The sequence below is a fragment of the Pinus tabuliformis genome, chromosome J (assembly GCF_031772625.1).
Source record: "Pinus tabuliformis cultivar Carrire ecotype Pingquan chromosome J, CPIR1, whole genome shotgun sequence".
Lineage (NCBI taxonomy): Eukaryota > Viridiplantae > Streptophyta > Pinopsida > Pinales > Pinaceae > Pinus > Pinus tabuliformis.
In genome coordinates, this window is record NC_142295.1 from 1,261,250,355 (window position 1) to 1,261,272,979 (window position 22,625).

At 33.1% G+C, this 22,625-nt stretch overlaps 1 protein-coding gene across 1 annotated transcript; it reads left to right on the plus strand.

Moving 5' to 3' along the window:
• Positions 1–230: 230 nt before the first annotated feature.
• LOC149231821 (very-long-chain aldehyde decarbonylase GL1-5-like) lies at positions 231–4,693 on the plus strand. Its single transcript, XM_089376377.1, has 11 exons — positions 231–355; positions 444–664; positions 754–986; positions 1,087–1,306; positions 1,458–1,579; positions 1,715–1,968; positions 2,494–2,601; positions 2,702–2,914; positions 3,009–3,122; positions 3,997–4,170; positions 4,278–4,693. Exons 1-11 carry the CDS (start codon positions 296–298, stop codon positions 4,452–4,454), a joined length of 1,896 nt encoding a protein of 631 aa, XP_089232503.1. The 5' UTR covers positions 231–295; the 3' UTR covers positions 4,455–4,693.
• Positions 4,694–22,625: the final 17,932 nt, after the last annotated feature.

Here is a 22,625-nt window from a genome sequence, read left to right on the forward strand (position 1 = left end):
CTACCAAGTACACATTGATCGCTAAAAAAATGAACTCCACAAACAATATATAAGCTTCATAATTAACTTACTTATAATGCTTCATATTTATCCGTGCTACCTACTCTATCTACTAAGGATACATAACTACATCAGTGCTACTCTATTGAACTTACCAAATTACCAGGGATACATTGATTGCTATAAAAATGAACTCCAGAAATAATATATAAGCTTCTTGATCGCTAGACGTTTGTTTATACTTTTTCATCTTCAGGAAAGTGCATCCTAGCCCTCCATTCAGATTTCCAATCGAATGGCATCCAAGCCAGGACCTCTTACGCCATGGCCATGGGAAAAACTTGGCAACTTCAAGGTAAGTTTATCGGCTACATCTGCAGATTAATTGAAAAAATTATGGGTTTCGACTGATAATATGAAATCGGATGTATTTGTGCATGAAGTATCTCCTCCTGTCACCATTGGCGATCAAGGCTTTTCATACCAATTTACTAGGAGGACAAGAGGCAGATAATTTCAGCCTCATTCTTCTTATCTTGATCGCTGTTCGATACCTTCATAATCAGTTATGGATAAGCATTTCTCGCTATCAGAATGCAAGGAGCAAACGCCAGATTCAATCAAAAAGTGTCGAGTTTGAGCAGGTTGATCGAGAGGGTACCTGGTATGTTCATCCCTCGGGTTTTAGTAATTATATGCCAGAAGAAATCACTTAACATCATCACTAACAACATTGCACACCATGTATTTCAGGGACGATTATATTTTTTTCCATGCCCTGTTGCTTTTCCTAGTTCATGCCTTCCTTCCAGGAGCTTCGAATCTCCCTCTGTGGAATACGAAAGGTCTTATTGTGACAACCTTGGCTCAGGCCGGGCCTACTGAGTTCATATATTACTGGGCACATAGAGCCCTGCATCATCATTTTCTGTATAGCCGGTACCATTCGCATCACCACTCTTCTTTCGTAACGGAACCCATTACATGTAAGAAAAACGTCCATTTTCTCTGTCATTAATTACGTTGCATTGACCGTGCGTTATATTGATGTCTCATACTGAAAATGTGCTTTTCGTTTCTGTTCAGCTGTCGTGCATCCCTTTGCAGAACATATCATGTATGGAGCAATATTTTCCGTGGCTCAACTACCCATGGTTATCACCAATACTGCTTCCATTGGTGTTCTGTTCGGCTATCATTTATGGTTTGATTTAATGAATAACATGGGCCACTGCAACTTCGAATTTGTCCCCCAATGGCCATTTAAGATTTTTCCGGTTCTCAAATACCTCGTGTACACACCCTCGTAAGTAATTCACGGGCTATACGATATATGAAAAGGATGGCTGGTTGTACAGTATGCCTTTGAAATTTCGCCAAAGATTGCTGATAATTACCTGTCATTTCACATTTCTTTTCGTCGTTCGATATTAAAGAAAGAAAATTAGTTTTTGCAGATTTCACTCTCTTCATCATTCTCAAGTGCGCACCAATTACAGCCTTTTCATGCCAATCTATGACTATCTTTATGGAACAGTCGACAAATCTTCAAATACTCTCTATGAGGCTGCACGTGAGGGTATATATCTCTGTCAACTGATTTGAAAAAGGTTGAATGGCTCAATATTTATTTATGTCAAACAGCATAAATGATGGAATATGACGAAATATATCTTTTATGGCGATTAATCACCAAAAATTTAATTTGAAACAGGGCGAAAAGAGAGGGTTGATTTCGTATGCCTGACGCACTTAACAAACCTGTCGTCGGTTTTTCATTTGCGTTTGGGTTTTGCCTCATTTGCTGCAAAGCCATACTCTTCCAAATGGTATATTGAGATGCTGAGGCCTATCAGCAACGCAGTCATGCTGGTTTTATGGGTGTTTGGACGAACATTCATCTCCGAAAAGAATCGGCTCGATCGACTGCATATGCAAACATGGGTGATTCCACGATACACTTTTCAGGTGATGCACACAGCTTTATTATTTGTGGGTTTAATAATTCATCTAGTAATTTTATATGGTAAAACTGAACTTTCTGTACGCAGGTGTTATATCAATTTAAATGTTTCTGAGCCTTGATGCTTAAGATTTTTAATGCATATTATTGTTTTGATCAATCTAGATTTAATAATCAATATAATCTAAACTAAGCTATATATTATTCTTAAGCACAGATAAGATACATGCAATCATTTTAATGGTGTATTGATTGCAAAGATACATGCAGTCAATACACCATTCAAATAAAATACTATATGTTGTGGGAGAGCAGTATTACTAAGCGTTTATGAAATATCTTGCCATAATAACATTGTTTGCTTTGGTTTAAGAAAGCACAGATAAGATGCCAGCTTTTTGTTGATATCCATAATTTTCTTATCCATAAATCCTTATTTCTTTACCGTCTTTTTTTTCTTCTATTTATCGCTGTTATGGGTCATGGTATTATACATGAGGGGCTAATAATAGATGGTTTGGCTGATGCAGTATTTCCTACCTTACGAGAAACCCAGGATTAACAAGCTCATTGAGGAATCCATATTGGACGCGGACAAGAAGGGAGCAAAAGTTATAAATTTGTACCTTCTCAACAAGGTATTATTGATCAATCTCATTTCGACCATTAGTCTTCTATCTTCTTTTCTATTTGGTTGAAACGGATCCTGTTTAAATTTTTCCTATTGATAACGCCCAGAATGAAGACTTAAACGAAAGTGGAAAACTGTTTGTCAAGCGACACGAGAATCTCAGAATTCGTATTGTTGATGGGAGTACTTTGGCATCCGCTTTTATTTTGAATTCCATTCCAGAGAAGGAAACAACCGAGGTGCTTCTTATTTCTGGGGGAGCATCCAAGTTGGAATCGGGTATAGCAAGAGTGCTCTGTGAGCGTGGGGTTAGGGTTCAGGTTTGCATATATATCCCCAACTAAATCATTGATTAAACACGGCTCCACTTTGCCTTTCGGTTTGATTCACTTACTATTTTACTTTAATGACCAGCATCTTCTGGCGGACTCGGAAGAACAAATCCAAAAAACAAAGTTGGAGGTGCCTCGGGGATTTAGACATAACCTCTTCCATGTCACAAGCTACCAGTCACACATTACCTGCAAGGTGGGTCTATGCATTATCTAGTGGTTTGTACTGTTGCAGAGATGTGATGCAAAGATTCTTCCTTGGGGAACTGTTTTAATGAATTCATATCATCCTCAGAAGCACGCTGTAATGAGGTTTTAGGGTTTTTAATCACACAGACGTCCCATGCATAGTTTTTTTTTTATATTGTGGTTCACGGGCATTGAGTGGCCGCTACATTCACAGTAGAGAAGCGGGGCAGTTCCACCCGAAGGGATCTGCCCGTAGGCCTACATCCACAGTAGAGAAGCGGGGGTGGTAGGCCTACATCCACAGTAGAGAAGCGGGGCAGTTCCACCCGAAGGGATTTGCCCGTAGGCCTACATCCACAGTAGAGAAGCGGGGGTGGTAGGCCTACATCCACAGTAGAGAAGCGGGGCAGTTCCACCCGAAGGGATCTGCCCGTCGGCCTTTACAGACCTAACCCCGAGGGCGTCGAGGAGATTTGACCCCGTGACCTCCCAACTGGCCCAACTGGGAAAGTACTTAGCAACGGGAACTCGACCATTTGAGCTATCCCTTAAGACTTACGTCCCATGCATAGTTGTGTTTTGACTAACCGCTGTATTTTTTGAAATCAATTTTGTAGATTAATTGTCACTGGTACTTCAGGATTTTGGTGTATTGGTATACTTACAATGGTAAACTTTAATGTGGTAAACTTTTATATGGGGTCAGAGCTTTGGCTTAGGATTTTCCCTAGGTACTTCCCTGTGTTACACTATGAAGTCATTATTTAAAAATATTTTAAATTTAGCTTTCTGGGTAAGGTTCAATTCCCAAGCAATTATTTTAAATTCCTATTTGATAAAATATGAAGGTGATTATTTAAAATAATTCGAATATGATACAGACATGGATAGTAGGCAGATGGCTCAGTCGAGAAGATCAGATGAAGGCACCAGAGGGCACTCGTTTTATTCCGCTTCTTCCTTTTCCAATACCAAATATTCGTAACGACTGCACTTACGAGACCGTCCCTGCAATGAGTGTGCCCAAGAATCTTGAGAATCTGCATGCCTGTGAGGTAAGCCTCATATTTTGTAAAAGTAATTATGTGTCCACTGGCACTATTTTATGGAAGATGCTGACAGTGATTCCGTGATTTTGTTGGGATGGAAAACGAAATGAAAGAACGGGTTGCCTAGAAGAGTGCTCAGCGCATGGCGTGTTGGAGGAATTGTGCATGCACTAGAAGATTGGAATCATCATGAATGTGATGATATCATTGACAGGGACAGCGTTGCTCGAGTATGGGAAGCTGCAATCAAACATGGCTTTCATCCTTTCAATTCGATCAATGCCAATTAATGATGTTTCCGTAGATGCAGAGTCCGAATAAATTCCTCAGACTGTTTTTTACAGAAAATAATTGTTGCTAGTAAGTACTGACAATAAAAGTAGTTTAGTCGAACGTGCTGTTAATAACAAGTATCAGTCTGCTTTTAGTTTGATATTTTATATAGGAGTGGGGCCTAAAGTTTCCTTTTATTCATGGTAATATGTTTGAAGGATATGCAACTTTCATATATTATTTTTATTACAAGTAATTTGTGTTTCTTTTCATATAATTTTAAATTTTTTTGGCGTCGGATCAAAATTTCTTCATTGATGAACTCTCTGAAGTGTTTTCCTTTATATACTTGTAAGAAGAAAAATAAAGAAATTTGAAGTTTCTTTATTTATGAATTTCCTTGAGTTCTTTGAGTTATACGCTTGTAAGAAGAAAAGTAAAGAAATTTGATGTTTATATGGTTATGGAAATATATAAAATAACGTATTGTCGTTTTTAGTCAAATTTCGGCCATTAAAATGTATTATACTAAATAGGATGGCGCACATCCAAACATGGAGTTGTAGATCTTGTTTCCAGGTACAGGCATCACGATGATCGATGCTTTAAAATTTGTCGCCCTTGCACAGCCTCACAGTTTTTTTACTTTACTGGAAACGTATTTGGGTAATTATGAGGGTTTGATATTGAATAAGCATTCAGAAGGAAGAATTAATGACTGTTTCATAACTTCGCGGGAGCATCCATTAATTATAGATGGACAAACAAATTTGAATGCAACTAACAGAAACATTTATTCGTGAATGATGTGAATGCAACTAATAGAAACATTTATTCGTGAATGATGTATAGCCTGGTTGGTTGGGAAGGTTTAGTTATGTTGAATAACTTTAGTTGGTTGGGAAGGTTTAGTTATGTTGAATAACTTTAATAAAAAGTTCTATGTACGGATATGTCGGGTTTTTTCAGTACTGGACAGAAGCATTTATTCTATATTAGAGAGCAAGGATGGAGGGCGATTCTTAAATCCACCTCTATTGCATAGTTAATGCCCCTGACATGCTGGAGCGATAGCCACATATAAAGTGTGTAGTGATGATTAGAGAAAAAAAAAAAACGGTGCGCGTTTTATATCGCTATCGCCACGCATGTAAGGAGCATTAACTATGCAATAAAGGTGGATTTAAGAATCGCCAGAATGGAAGCTCCAACGAACCAAATTTGAGAAAACCCTACCCAAAAGTGTACGATACCTACAAACAGTGTCGGACCTGCTCAACATTTCACAGTGAACTAAAAGAATTTACCGAGTCGCATTGATTTAGGTTAAAAAATAGTACTTAGAACTTAAATTCATGATGTAAACCTCACTCTAAAATTAATAATGTTTTCAAAGAAATCTTTGTGAAACTCTCCAGTAATAGGATAGCATATTCAGATCCAAGTCACAAAGTCACATAAATGACAAAGGCGGCTTTCCGTTGAACACTATCTATTAAGTAATAAAAGGAAATATTATTTAATTAAGTGAAGTTTTTTTTATAGAAATCTGATTTTTACTGAAAAACTTTGCCTAAGTAGATCACATAAGCTTGAATACAGAAATATTATTCTTGAATATTAAATAATATACATATTAAAATGTTTTAAACATAGTGGAGTTTTTCTCATTTTAATAAGATATAGAAAATATATAAAATGTTTTTATATAAAACCTGTTAAATCAAAACTATGAAGAGATAGCATTGTAATCAATACTTGCAGCATAATAAAATATTGAATATAAAATATAATGAATGTAAATATGAAACATAATTTCAAATTTCAAAATATATATTATAATATATTTTATTTTTTATTTTCTATGGTTTGTTGTAAAACCTTTATATTATATATTTAAAATTTCTTTTTAATATTTTGATTATATTTAATATTGTTTTAAGTATAATGTTCATATTACATATAAAGTTATTTATTATTATCTGTGGGCACGACAGGTATAATGTATTGGGAAAATCATTGACTACCTAATTAGTAACTATTTGACAAAAAAATAAAAAAAATGTCTAAAGTTAATTTTATAAAAACATTTTTTTGAATTTTTTTTTTTTGTTTTTTGGTCATCTATTGGTTATGATTCTTCTTTTACAATGATTTCATAGTACTGGTATGACTGACATTGACCATTTGGGCGACCAATAGTGTATGTTTGCATATGTATTTACACGTTTAAAGCCAATAATGTATGTTTGCATATGTATTTACGCGTTTAAAGTAGAAGTCACATGGAATTAATCACTAGCTTGCATCCTTATATTGTGAATCATTGAAAAAATGATAAAACATGCCCTGGGTTTGATGTGACTTTGGAGTCATTGTTCCATTGCATGTGGCATAGTCCCCATGTGTTCTCCTATTGCGACTTTGGAGTCATTGTTCCATTGCATGTGGCATAGTCCCCATGTGTTCTCCTATTGCCCGCATAGCCAGCCTACAACAACATCATTAGCTTGCATCCTTATATTTCTAATCATTTAAAAAAAATGATAAGACATGCCGTGGGTTTGATGCCACTTTGGCGTCATTGTTCCATTGCATGTAGCATAGTCCCCATGTGTTCTCCTAGTGTCGAGCATAGCCAGCCTACAACAAATTTAATAGTATGTATTTTATTATGGAATACAAGTTGTAGTATAAACCTTTTAGATCATCGAAAAGCTAATAAATTCACATCAAAAATACTTTATGTCATTGTGTATTGTGATTCATGCCAACGTACAACAACTTTAATAGTCTGTATTTTATTATGGAATACAAGTTGCTAGTATAAACCTTTTAGATCCACGAAAAGCCTATAAATTCACATCAATGATACTTCATGTAATTGTGTATTGTGATTCCTGCCACCTGTCTTTTTATCATTTTCCTCGATGTATCATTCTATCCCGTATAAACAAAGCTCTCGGAGAAAAAAATTGATTTGTGATCTCACCATGACAGTGAAAATCAATTAAATTAAAATATTAATAAATTATTTAATTATATTTTATTTTCAATTTGAAAATACATTTTTTCATTATTTTGTATATATTAATTAACTTATCCAGTTTTATTTATTAAAAATAAAAAATATTTTGTATATCATTTAAATTTTAAAATTAGTCATTTATTAATTTTTTATGCAGGAGCATCCCGACTTAGCCAACAGTGTGATTGTATGTTCACATGTTGTGGCTAACATGAGATGAATTTCATTGACTTGAGTGGTCAAAATCAATTCTTAGTAGAGAGGGTTGGATCTCTCGAAAATTATCTTTACTACAATTATTGTAATAATTAGAATATCGTATTATTTTTAGAATAGGAGATAAGTTCTTAGTATAGGTGTGTATCAGAGCTTGAGAATAGGGATTTAATGGTTGAGATTGATAAAAATAGAGATTGAGTTGTCAATGCAGTTAGGATAGGATTTGATTCATAAAATAGGAATGGCTGTAATGATAGGGAGATTAGATGATCGAGAACAGAGCAAGTAGGCAAGAGTTTGAGTGAGAGATATGGTTTGAGATTGAAATAGAGGTCAGAAAAACTGTTGTAATCGAGCCGAAAGGGCCAAGACTCTTTAATTTCCATTTTGTTGAATAATTGATTGAATTGTACTATGACGCACTGTTCTGGTGCAGAAATTCTCTTATGACTGTGTATCGGCATCCTGGACCCTAATCAGGTAGTTTCTCTGTTCATACATTTTATTGAATATCACAGTCGATTAATATTAATGGTTAATATTGAGCTTAAGCATTAAACTTTCCTTAAGCGTCTTTATTAAGATTTTGAATTAAGAACGTGGTAGTATTTGATAAGTGAGAAGTGGTATTTCGCACGCCCTAAAGGTGGTAAGCGGTATTCCTAAATTTCACGCGATTAGCCTAAGTGGGTGACACATAGCACGCGAAAACTACTTTTCTCACGCGCTCGCGACCTGATATCGGTCGTGTAAGGATCCGCGGGAGATTGCGCGACAACTGTTCGATTGGACGGGTCACATCGACGGTGGAGATCGTCCGGGTTAGTTGGTGAGACGATGATGTGATATCCATTAGATCTGGAGAAGTGAGATCAACGACGTGGATTGAAGCACTTGATAAAAGGAGAAGTCAACGAGGGACAGAAAATGATTGGTCAGATAAGTGGGACCCTCAAGGGGAAAATCCACTTACAGAATCTGTTTGTGCGCAACTTATCGGTTACAAAGTTAACTAGTAGTCTAATTCCAGACTACCACCCCATTTTCCTCAACCTCCTATGTCATTTTGGTATCAAAGCACAGAGATTAAGTTTTTCTATAGTAAACATGCCACCGAGGAGAGAAGGAGGCATAGGTCCGGGGATATCTGTAGCGAATGCAATTCTGCTGGATGAGATCCGAAATTTGCGTACAAAGATGGAGACAATGGAGACTGCTCAGAGGAGAGCACCTGATGAAGGAGATGCCAGTGCTGCAGAAGAATCTTCTGAGGAAGAAGAAGACAATGAAAGTGAAGCTACCAAAGTTATCAAGATATTGGCCAAAGCAAGTGGAAGACCAAAGGTGGAAATACTTTTGTATGACGATAATCTCAATGTAGAAGAATTGATGGACTAGATGAGTTCATTAGATAAGTATTTTGACTATGAGGAGGTTGATGATAAAAAGAAGGTGAATTTTGTAGTTACCAGATTGAAGGGTCATGCAGCTATCTGGTGGGATGAATTAGAAACATCCATAGTAAGAAAAGGGAATTCCAAGATCAAACAATGGGATTAAATGGTAAGTAGATTGAAATCCAAATTTATGCCAAAAGATTATCAGTTAAATCTTTTCAGACAATTACAAAATTTTAGGCAAAAAGGAATGGCTATCAAAGAATACACAAAAGAGTTTTATAAGTTGAGCATTAGAGCAGGACATACAGAGGATGATGTAGAAAAGGTAGCCAGATACATAAATGGGTTGAGATATGACATACAGGATGAAACCAACTTGCTAAGTCTGAAGACAATTGAAGATGTCACTCAAGTAGATTTGAAGGCAGAAGAGAAGATGTTGAGAAAGAAAAATCAAAGGAATAGAGGAAAAAGTTCAGCAAGAGATAAAGGAACTACTAGATCAAGATTTCAACACCCTCAGGGTGAAGCAGGAGGTTCAAGTAGTAGACCACCACAGAGAGGAGAATTTAGTAAAGGAATATTTGTACCCAGAGGAAGAGGCCGAGGAAGAGAAATTTGGTGTCACACATGTGGAGAATGGGGACATGGATCATGGGAATATCCTCATAGTAAAGTAACAAAGAAGAGGAATGTGAATGTGGCTGAGGCAAGGGAAGAAAAACCTTAAATTGCAAACAAGGAAGAATCACCTGAAGTAGGAGAATCCTTGTTGTTGAAAAGGGTATTGCTTAATGCAGAGAAAGAGACAGGAGAACCAGCTCAGAGAAAGAGTTTATTCAGAACTACATGCAAGTCCAAATGAAAATGTTGTAAAGTGATAATTGATAGTGGAAGTACTAATAACCTTGTTTCTATAGCAATGGTGGAAAAGTTAGGACTAGTAAAAATAGTACACCCTACTCCTTACAAAATATCATCGCTGCAAAAATGGCATCAACTTATTGTGGCAGAACAATGCAAGGTAGAGATACATATTGGTACTTATAAGGATGTGATATTGTGTGATGTAATGCCAATGGATGTATGCCATGTGTTGTTGGGAATACCTTGGCAATTTGATCGGAAAGTTATTCATGATAGGAGAATAAATACTTACACTTTGGAGAAGGATGGAAATAAACACACACTGTTGCCATTGAAGGATGAAGCAGGCAAAGAAGCGCCTGGAAACAATGTTATGCTAATGAGTGGGAAAGAATTGCTGCAAGAAGTCAAGAAGAATGAACATATGCATTTTGTTGTCATAAGGAGACCTAAGGTAATTTTAACTTCCACAAACTTACATGATTTATCTGAAGAAATAAAAACTCTGTTGAATGATTTTGTTGATATTATTGTGGATGATTTTCCAAATGCATTACCACCCATCAAGAGTATTAGTCATCATATTGATCTGATACCTAGAGAAATTTTGCCAAACAAAGCAGCATACAAGTTAACTCCTCAAGAAAATGCAAAAGTTGGAAGACAAGTATAAGAACTTATGGATAAGGGATTAATCAGAGAGAGTCTTAGTCCATGTGTTGTACCAACAGTACTCAGTCCAAAGAAAGGTGGTGAATGGCGTATCTGTACAAATTCCAGAGCCATAAACAAGATTACTATCAGGTATAGATTTCCTTTACCATGCATGGATGATTTGATGGATTGTTTAATTGGGTCAAAGTATTTTTCTAAAATAGATCTGAAGAGTGGATACCATCAAATAAGGATTAGAGAGGGAGATGAATGGAAGACTGCATTTAAAACAAATAGTGGGTTGTATGAATGGTTAGTGATGCCTTTTGGACTCACTAATGCACCTAGCACATTCATGAGATTAATGAATGAAGTCTTGAAGGAATATGTAGGCAAGTTTGTCATTTTTTATCTTGATGATATTCTAGTTTTTAGTATAAGAAAAGAAGACCATCTGGAGCATCTTAAGTTGGTTTTAAGAACTCTGTAGAAAGAGAAACTGCTGATAAATCTGATGAAATGTAGTTTCATGAAAGAAGAATTAATCTATTTGGGATTTGTAGTTTCTAAAGAAGGTTTGAAAATGGATCCAGAGAAAGTCCAAGCAATTTGGAAGTGGCCTGCTCCAAGAAACATATTTGAGGTAAGAAGTTTTCATGGTCTTGCAAGTTTTTATAGAAAATTTATTAGAAATTTTAGTCAAATTTGTGCACCAATCATTGAAACAATCAAAGCCATTCAAGTGGACAGAAGCAACAGACCAAAATTTTAAGTTGTTGAAGAAGAAAATTACAAAGAAACCAGTTTTAACTTTACCTGATTTTGGGAAAGTTTTCCAAGTTGAAACTAATTCTATTGGAGTTGCAATTGGAGCAGTTTTGAGTTAGGAACAGAGACCAATAGCCTAATTTAGTGTGAAACTAAATGAAGCTAAGAAAAAGTATTCTTCTTATGATAAAGAATTTTATGTTATTGTGCCAGCTTTAAAAAAATGGAGACATTATTTGCTACCAAAGGAGTTTGTATTGTATTCTGACAATCATGCAATACAGTTCATAAACAATCAGCCAAAATTGAACCAGAAACATGCCAAGCGGGTAGAGTTTTTACAAAGTTTTACTTTTGTGATAAAACACTCAAGTGGTAAGTTGAACAAAGTTGTTGATGCTTTGAGCAGGGAAAATTTCATTGTACAAGAATTAAGAGTTAGTGTTGTAGGATTTGAAGAAATGGTTGGTGTGTATAAAGATGATGCAGAATTAAAGGTAACAAATTGTGCATTCCCAAATGTTCTATGAGAGAACATAATAAAGGAAAAACAGAGTGGAGGATTATCTAGTCACTTTGGACAAGACAAAACCTTTGCTCAGGTAAATTCTTTTTACTATTGGCCAAAGATGCAAGTTGATGTTAAGAAATTTGTTGAGTAGTGCAAAATCTGTCAACATGCTAAAGGGAGAAGCCAAAATACAAGATTGTACCATCCATTGCAAATACCAGACCGACCATGGGATGCAATTAGTATGGACATTGTTATGGGTTACCTAAAAATCAAAGAGGGAATGATTCCATTTATGTTGTAGTAGATAGATTTTCCAAAATGGCACATTTCATTGCATGTAAAAAGACTAGTGACGCAACACATATTGCTAATCTGTTTTTTTCAGAGGTTGTAAGGTTACATGGATTCCCTGTAAGTATTTTGTCTGATAGGGATACAAAGTTTGTTGGGAATTTCTAGAGAAATCTTTGGAAGAAACTAGGTGCCAACCTTAGTTTCAATTTAGCATATCATCCTCAAACAGATGGATAGACCGAAGTGGTAAACAGAAGCTTGGGAAACATATTGAGAATTTTGTGTATAACAATCCTAAGCAGTGGGATTTAGCACTTGCTTAAGTTGAGTTTGCTTATAATGACACTCCAAACCGAAGTACTGGGATGAGTGCATTTCAGATTGTTTTTGGAACAAATCGAAGAGGTGTGTATGAACTTGGAAATTTGGGTAAACAGGAGACAATAAGTGCAAAAGCTAAAGAGTTTGCAGAGCAGATGCAAAGACTACAAGAAGATGTCAAAGATAGATTGCAGGAAAGTAGTGGAAAATACAAACAGAGAGCTGATATGAGGAGGAGAGAAAAAGAATTCCAAGTGGGAGATCTGGTGATGGTATACTTGAGAAAAGAAAGATTTCCTGCGAGGACTTACAATAAACTAAAGATGAAAAATATAGGGCCATCCAGAATTGTGAGGAAGTTTTCAACTAATGCTTATGAAATTGAATTGCGAGAAGGGAGTGGAATATCACCTATATTTAATGTTGCAGATTTGTATCCATACAAGGATACAGAGTCAGAGCTACAGAAGGAACCTGAAGGAGATGAAGTTCAAACTTTAAATTGGGAAGAACAAATGCCAAAGACATTCAAGAAAGAGGTGGAAGCTATTTGGAGAAAAGAGTATCCAAAAGAACCAGAGGATAGGTTTATTTTCAATATTTAGTCAAATGGAGGGGACAACCAGTGGAGGATGGTAGTTGGATTACAATAGCAGAATTACAGAAGTATGGAGTAAATGCTGAAAGTTTGATGAAGAATTCTTTTCTTCCCCAGGAGTCTCATGTAGGAGCATCCAGACTTAGCCAACAATGTGATTGTATGTTCACATGTTGTGGCTAACATGAGATAAATTTCATTGACCTGAGACATTCAAGAAAGAGGTGGAAGCTATTTGGAGAAAAGAGTATCCAAAAGAACCAGAGGATAGGTTTATTTTCAATATTTAGTCAAATGGAGGGGACAACCAGTGGAGGATGGTAGTTGGATTACAATAGCAGAATTACAGAAGTATGGAGTAAATCCTGAAAGTTTGATGAAGAATTCTTTTCTTCCCCAGGAGTCTCATGTAGGAGCATCCAGACTTAGCCAACAATGTGATTATATGTTCACATGTTATGGCTAACATGAGATAAATTTCATTGACCTGAGTGGTCAAAATCAATTCTTAGTAGAGAGAGTTGGATCTCTCAAAAATTATCTTTACTCTAATTATTGTAATAATTAGAATATTGTATTATTTTTAGAATAGGAGATAAGTTGTTAGTATAGGTGTGTATCAGAGCTTAAGAATAGGGATTTAATGGTTGAGATTGATAAAAATAGAGATTGAGTTGTCAATGCAGTTAGGATAGGATTTGATTCATAAAATAGGAAAGAATGTAATGACAGGGAGATTAGATGATCGAGAACAGAGTGAGTAAGTGAGAGTTTGAGTGAGAGATAGGGTTTGAGATTGAAATAAAGGTCAGGCAAACTGTTGTAATCGAGCCAAGAGGGCCAAGACTCTGTAATTTCCATTTTGTTGAATAATTGATTAAAGTGTGGTGTGACACACTATTTTGGGACATAAATTCTCTTATGACTGTGTATCGACATTTTGGACCCTAATTGAGTATTTTCTTTGTTCATACATTTTATTGAATATCACAGTCGATTAATATTAATGATTAATATTGAGCTTAAGTGTTAAAATTTCCTTAAGCATCTTTATTAAGATTGTGAATTAAGCACATGGTAGTATTCGATAAGTGGGAAGTGGTATCTCGTGCGCCCTAAAGGTGGTAAGTGGTATTCCTAAATTTCACGCGATTAGCCTAAATTGGTGACACGTAGCACGAGAAAACTACTTTTCTCATGCGCTTTCGACTTGATATCAGTTGTTTAAGAATCTGTGCAAGATTGCGCGACAACCGTTCGATTAAACGGGTCACATCGACGGTGGAGATCGTCTGGGTTAGTTGGTGAGCAGACGATGTGATATCTGTTGGATCTGGAGAAGTGAGAACAACGGCATGGATTAAAGCGCCTGATAAAAGGAGAAGTCAACGAGGGACCGACAGTGATTGGTCAGATAAGCGAGACCCTGAGAGGGAAAATCCAAGTACAGAATCTGTTTGTGCGCGGCTGATTGGTTACAAAGTTAACCAGTGGTCTAATTCTAGACTACCACCCCATTTTCATCAACCTCCTATGTCAATTTTATTATATTTATTCACAACAAAGGTAAAAAATGTTAAAATGTAACTTGCTTTTACCTTAGTTGCATATATCATTATTTTAGAATTTGGAATGTAGTGAAATGGTTTGTCTATTTAGTTAATATCATTAAAGAGAAATACCTAGTTGGTGATTTATACAAAAAGTTCATTTTAAACTCCAAATCTATTCAGAGTTGTAGAAGTAAGAATCTTAAGCTCTAACACTGTAATTGGCAAGAATACATCACAGAGAAATTGTATACATTAAAAAACATTAATTTGCTAATTTCAAAGTTCAATATTCTAAGTAAATTGACGCTAAAAAGATTTTCTTGTTTTGATGTAATAAAAATGTTTTTTTTTTTTTTTTTTTCGCTAAATATAGTTTGAATTATCCACATTATTATATAAATATAGTTTGAATTATCCACATTAATATATACATCTCATCAATGTTTCAAATCCCAAAAAAATCCCTTTTCAAAACAAAAAAGATTTTTTTGTTTGATAACAACATTCACATGGTTGTATTCAAAAGGCAGAAAGGAATATAACTGAGTTATAAAAAAGCCAAGTGTCTATCTAAAAGAGCACTACCTCCATCCAAGGGTTGAATTTGACGTGTACTCTTACCCGTTAGAAATTTTTTTTTATGACGGTTTTATTTTTAAAATGCTCTTCACATGACTTTTAATATTTATTTTTACCTATTTTTAATAATCTTTTGCAAATTATATTTCTAATTGCTCTTACATGAAAATAATGAATGTAGATATTATTGCAATTAAATTAGACAATAAAATTTAATTTACAAAAATTGAAATACACATACTATATCATGTTTTCCATTTAAATAACTTCAATACCAATCCAATTAAAATTCAATATTTGTGAAATAAATTTCAAACAAAAAACATAATGTGCATGAACTATGTAAATGTTCAAAAATTACATTCAATATCATCATGTAAAGGAATTAAATTTTTAGATAGTTTCACCCAAAAAAATAATTGTCAAAGATATATATAAAAATCGAAAAAGAAAGACAAACTACATACCTGAAAAGATTTCAGGTATTCAACAGCCTCATCAAATATTCCTGCAGTGTTCGTTAGCTGCATTGAGTCCAAAAATGAAAATTTATTATATTAATAATATTATTTAATAAAATTAATAAAATTAATTATTATCATTTTATATTAATATAATTAATTAAGTATTATATTTTAATAATTAATTAATTAAATAGTTAATTATTATATTATTTATTATATTAATAATAATAATTAGTAAAATTAATTATTATCATATTTATATTAATATAATTAATTAAGTAGTATATTAATTATTATATTATTTATTATATCAATATTAATAATTAATAAAATCAATTCTGCATTAACAATAGTTATTATAATAATTATTATCATTTCCATTTTTAATTATAATTAATAATTAATAGTATATTAATAATTAATTAATATCCAATTAATAATTAAATAAAGAATTAAGATTTTAATGAGTAATAAAATTTTTAAACTATTTATAATTAAAATAATTAATTATTATATTAATAGAATTAACTATTATATTAATATAATTAATTATTATATTAATAAGTAAAATTTTTATATATTATAATAATTAATATAATTAATGATTAAATTAATAATTCTAATTAAAATAATTATGGTAATAAAAAAAAAAAAAAAAAAAAAAATTAATTAAATAAATAAATAAATTAATTAATTAATAATAATAATAATAAATTATTAAATAAAGAGGCAGCCGACTTCTCAAAAATTGAGAGCCGACCTTCACCTCCTTTCTCTCCTCATTTCTATTTAAACCCTAAATAACTACTCTTCTTCTATCAAAGCATTCTTGTTGTCCTGATGATGGATCCCGGTTGGGATTCGAAACGTTGGCAAAAAAATGTTATTACTGTGGAAACTCCGGTGACTAATTCGAAAATAATTATAAATTACCAATTGTAATAACTTTTATAAAGAATGAGTTCAAAAACGAAAATTTATCATTATAAACAACCAATTGTAATAACTTTATAAGGAATGATTTCACTGCATAACACATTCAGAATATTATGTTCTAATTTTATTATTTTTTCATATTTGGTAGAAGCTATTCGTTTATTTATTTTTGTTCTTAGCATATGCAAATATGCTATTATAGATATGGCATGCATTGTGAGAAAATACTATAAAAACACCAAATATTATGGCATCTATAACATAATTTTCCAAGAAAAAAGATTTCTTTCAATTAAATAATTAGACTTTTCTGTTAAAGATTAAACATCCAAACATGACAGAATGAAATCATATAAAATATCGAAACATAACAAAATGAAATCATATAAACATTCAATTGTATAAAATTTAAACTTTCTTTGATTAATTCAAAAAATCATATAATAGAATTAAAAAATTCCATAAAAAAATTATATAGTAGAATTATAATTATGGTCAAAGAAAATCCAAGTTGTAAAATTGTTAGACTTGTCCTTCAATTATTAATTTGTGTTGGGAAATTTTCCTACAAATACAATGAAATTTTGCATTTTGTGTGGAACGTATTTTGTGATAAATACACTAAAATTATGTGGAAAATTCATGAAAACACTTATGTGAGAAAAACCAGAGGAGAACCTAAACACAAGAAATTTCGTTCTAAAGTTGGTCTTGTTGGTCCTTGGGTAGCGGCAATGGCCTTGGCCCTAAAGTGTACGATGTCCACTAACCAAGGTTCGTTTCTTGAAATAGTGAGGGCTCTGAAGTGAGGGCAAGGGATCGATACTCACGCACAAAACAGAGATTTGGGAAATCTATGTGTCAAAAATAAACTATTCCTGGAGAGTGGTTAGCGGTAAAAGCAAGGCCCGACTTGTCTTTGAGTAATTAACCAACTATAAGTGGCAATTAACCATCAAATCCAAAAATACCCATTATATACCATTGTTTATACTCTTATATACTCTGTTTATTACACTGGTGCATACCTATATACCCCTGTTTATTAGACTAGTGCATACCTTGACCTGTGACCATGATGGAAAAACTCTTGCCCTAACTGGCCGGATAGAAGAAGGCATGGAAAATTTTATAGGCAACACTTGAAAAAGCATTTTCTTCTAATCACCCTAGTCTATTCATCCTCGGTTACATCGTTGAAGTGATCATGAAAAGCTTGTCCTCGTTTTCTCTGTGACGGCGTTCCATCTAACATGGATTCATCTAAATTAAGAGTCTTTATGATAATGAATCGGGGTGAGTTACAACAAAATATATATGCAGATTCCGTTTAGTACAAAGAAGAAGGCATTTATATATATATATAAAATATATATGTGAAAATTTGAAACTTCCCATTTTTTAATACACCCGTCATTATGATATTTTCAAAAATTATTAACCAGTCAAAGATTACGGGTTTATTTTGAAATAACCAGTATTTCATAGGTAAAAATGGAAAAACGTTCATACAGGCGTCAATTTTAAAACTTGTTCCCGGCAATTTAACACCCTAATATAAGTGACACGGAAAAGATTTCCCTGTTTTGACAACAAAATTCGAAACATTCCTGCCAATATAAGTGGCAATTTTTTTTTCTTGTTTTGACGTAATAAAGATGTTTTTTTCTTTTGAATATAGTTTGGATTATCCACATTATTATCTTTGCAGCAGTGCAGGAATAATCTACGAGATAAATTATTGATTATTTAATGAGTAATTATTGGATAAAAATTAAAAATATTTGTCTAAAATTAACTTTATAAAAACAATAATTTTTTTTTAGTTTTCATTCATCTATTAATTAAGCTCTTATTTTACTATTAGTTAAGTTTTTATTTTGCAATGATTTCAAACGGTACACGTATTTTACACATTAAATATTATCCATTTCAAAATCTACAAGTTATTTTTAACTTGCCAATAATTTTAAAAATGTCATATTGACGGGCATGTTAAAAAAGAAAGTTTTAATTTATATTTATATTTATATATATATATTTATTGCAAGTTGGCTGATTAACACTGAAAGGTGAGAGTGTGATTCATTAATACCTTTCTTAATGACCCTGGTATCCCAATCACATGTAAAGATTACAGCTTACGGTTTATAAGACAAAGCCATAAATCTAAATGCCATAGCAATTAATCGGTTTGGTGACCTTCGAGCTACTCACCGCCTAGTTATGTTATGGTTAGTCGTCTGGCTTCCAACTTGCAAGTTCAAAATTTCAATCAATTGCAAGGTATTACTTGATGTGAAGTCTCGTGAGCAAGAGTATAGGTAGAATGCTGCAAAAATTTCGAAGGCTACAAAACCTGGAACTCAGCAAACCACTGTGTTGCACAATCTAACCATGAAGAACTTTCAAGAATAAATAACCAGTGAGTGATAGTTGATACCTTGTTCTCTGGATTCCGATTATTTTGTTTCGAAAGCATTACTTGACATAATGGTTCTCCCCTGCTTTGCGCAACCTGTTTGAATAAAATGGTTATAATTCAAATTAATTAATGCATAAGGGCAAATGGTGTCATGTTACCATATCACTGTTTATCTGTATAAAAACCTTGTTGCCTTATCTTTTCCTTGTCTGACTTCTTTGTCTCTCCTCTCTTGTTTTCAATGAGTAAGTCAATCACTCACAGGGCCGAGTCTGTCTCACTCCTGTGTAGAGCTTGGATGGCCTTGCAATATCCAGTTTTGAATAATTTTTTGCAGAAAGTTTCATGGGTTGAGCTCTTGCTCCAAGTAGGTTTATTGATAAAGATAAATCCCTCAATTGTTTTAGCAGCAGCGACTGATAATGGTAGGCTAGAGACCCCAATACTTGCTGTGAATGGTGGCTTTTGGCTAAGAGAAGCTGCAATTGTAGCTGGTCCATCTGTTGTTTCTTCTCCGTCTGTATATTGACCTGAATTTGCTCATGTATTTCAGATATGCTCAATGGCTGAGATGAATTGACTCCCAACTCGGTAGAACCCATTTGGGATGAAGGCATAGACCTCAAACCCATATCCATATTGCTGTTGATTATTGACTTCTAACCCATGAAAACTCGGGTACCAAGCCACATCTCCAGTGTTACTGCATCCATTCATTAGCAATTTAGATCATGAGCTTGAAATAGTGGGTGCACATGTTGACATCTCTAGAACATTTCTAGCAGAATTGTTTCCTAGAAGTCTCGTATGTATTTGTTCTTAATCTGCCCATGAAAAGCAAGAAGAAGAGCAAGAAACACCTATGAGATCCTCGCTATCAGACAAATTTGTCTTTGAATTTCTCATTACATAAGGTTCCATTGCTTTCATCAGTTCCTCATAGATTACATGATCTGTGAAAAAAACTCTACCATTTATGCTAGGAACATGCCAAGAAAACTCACTCTGCATATCCTTCTACTAAAATTGTCCAAACACCTAAAAACAAATTTCTCTTGGAGGCTCTACGAAAACATAGAAAGATAAAAAAAAAAATGACTGCTTGCAATAACTCAACTTCCATTTCAATTTCTATAAAAAGGTACCAATTCCCTCGGTTCTGCATGCAATAACTCAACTTCCATTTCAATTTCTATAAAAAAGTACTAATTCCCTCTGTTCTGCATGCCTATGGTGATTTATTAAAAATAAAAACCAGCGACAACCCCATCCATAAAATAGACCTGTAGTTCAAAAGTGTGTACTAATTCCCTCTGTTCTGCATGCCTATGGTGATTTATTAAAAAAAAAAAACCAGCGACAACCCCATCCATAAAATAGACCTGTAGTTCAAAAGTGTGAGTGACAGGTGGAATTTGATTGCCAAATTGAACCTCAAGGGTGATTTTCTTTTCTAATATAACAAAAAATTTCCCAACCCGTTAGAGTTGCAATTTTTTTTGGTAAAATGATTGAAAGACATTAGAGTTGCAAAGACCGTCGTCAGATGCGTCAAATTTGAAATTCCTAGCCTCTGTTGATGAATCACTATCATTTGGTGCTCTCCATGGAATATGCACGCAAGTGAATAATTAGCTCTTCGTGGATTATCGACACGAGTGAATAATTGTAGAGAGAATTAGGGTGAAAAAATTATACAAATGGTTTGTCTATTTATAAGATACATATGGAGAACTAATTCGAGAAGGTAAAAGAATATTTGACATTAGAATATATCGGTAATAAATTGATATTTTTTCTTTTTATTGTTTTTTATTTTTATTATTAATTATTTAAGTTTTTATTATTAATATTTTTTTATAGTTTTTATTATTAGTTATTTTACAGTTGAAAAATTATACTAATTATATATATATATATATATATTAAAAGTTTTGTGATAAGTAATTTAAAAATAAAACAGTCATAAAAAAAATTCGTTGGCGAGTAAAGACACCCGTCAAATTTAACCCTGGCTGGGAATGCTTCGAATCCTTCGAGGCACATTGTATTTACCCCGCCAAGAAAGTAAATTAATAATAAATATCCTATCCGCATTGTCGTTGACCGCGCAATCATAATAAAAAAATATTTTACCACAAGGTTGTTGACCTAAATTAATAAATATTATTTTAACAAATATTAGTTTAACATGTTGAACATATATAGTGTAATAAATCTTATTTTAACATGTTGAACATATCAGTTCCTATATAGTTTAAAAAAGAAGTGGTCAACATATTATTTTTACATAAAAGTGAACAAGGTGAAGTAAAGCCAAGTTATTTTGTGCCACATTGATAGGCATCAGATTTATTTATAAATATTTTACATATTTAATTATTGTTTTTTTTATTATTTAGATTTTAAATAAATTAAAATTTATAATCATCAAATTAATATCTAAAATAATTAAATATTAATTTATTAAAATTAAAGTTTGATGGAAAGGTTATTGGGTTTGAATAAGTCATACTTCATGATCTTTTGTTTGTGTTCTTTTTCTTTTTTTTTTAAATCATGTTGCATCTAAATTGCATCTAATACATCTTAGTTAGATACGAATTAACAAGATTCAAATCATATTTTTTTCAATTTCTTTCTTAGTTAACTTTTTCAATTTAAAAGAGATGCTATGAGTATTTTGAATAAATTTTTGTTTCAAAGTTTTTGTAATAGTAAAAGACCATATTACAATTATAAATTTGTTCTTAGTATTTTGCTATAAATTTTATTCTTGCATTTAATACTTTTCATTTTATTTCGAGCTGATATTATTAATTTGCATTGTTTAACTTGTCTAAGTTACATTTTGTAATTTTATTTTATTAACTATCAATAATCGAAGAAAAATATGTCTATATACTAGTTGAAAGATGATATTTCAAAGAGAACAGATTTAATTGAGACCTACCATTGACTAACTCTTTCCATTATTTATTTATTTCACTTTTATTTGTCAACATTTCCTTTGGCTTCTTTTTTTTTACGGAATATATACTTGTGAGAGCGAATGAAATGACTGCTGAGTCATTTTCCCTAATTGATAAACTTATTTTAGAAAAGGGAAGGTTTGAGGAAGCAAAGCATATGGAAGTCCACATTCCCATATTGGAAAGGTCTGAGAATGTTCTATAACCCATGCCTGGGCTTCGTTGTAGACACACTTAGGTGTATTGCTAGTTACATATATCTAAAAAATGTACAAGGCCCTATTTAGAAAAAATTCGAAGTGTTAGGGTCTTTTATACTATTGTTAGAGAAATTAGCTCTCTTCTTGGGTTCCATAACTCATAATATCTTTTAATGAAATGCAAAGGAAAAAATGAACATATCTATTTATATGGAGGATTGCTCCCTACAATTAACCACTGTAAGCTCCTCTTATCAACCATTATCCATTCAAATGATTACCAGTATTACTGAAAATTATCTTTAAAGTGTGATAATAAACTTTGAAATAATGATTTCATGCATCATCAAGGAAGGAATTAATGGCAGTTTGTGAGTTGAAATTTTTCACCCTAGA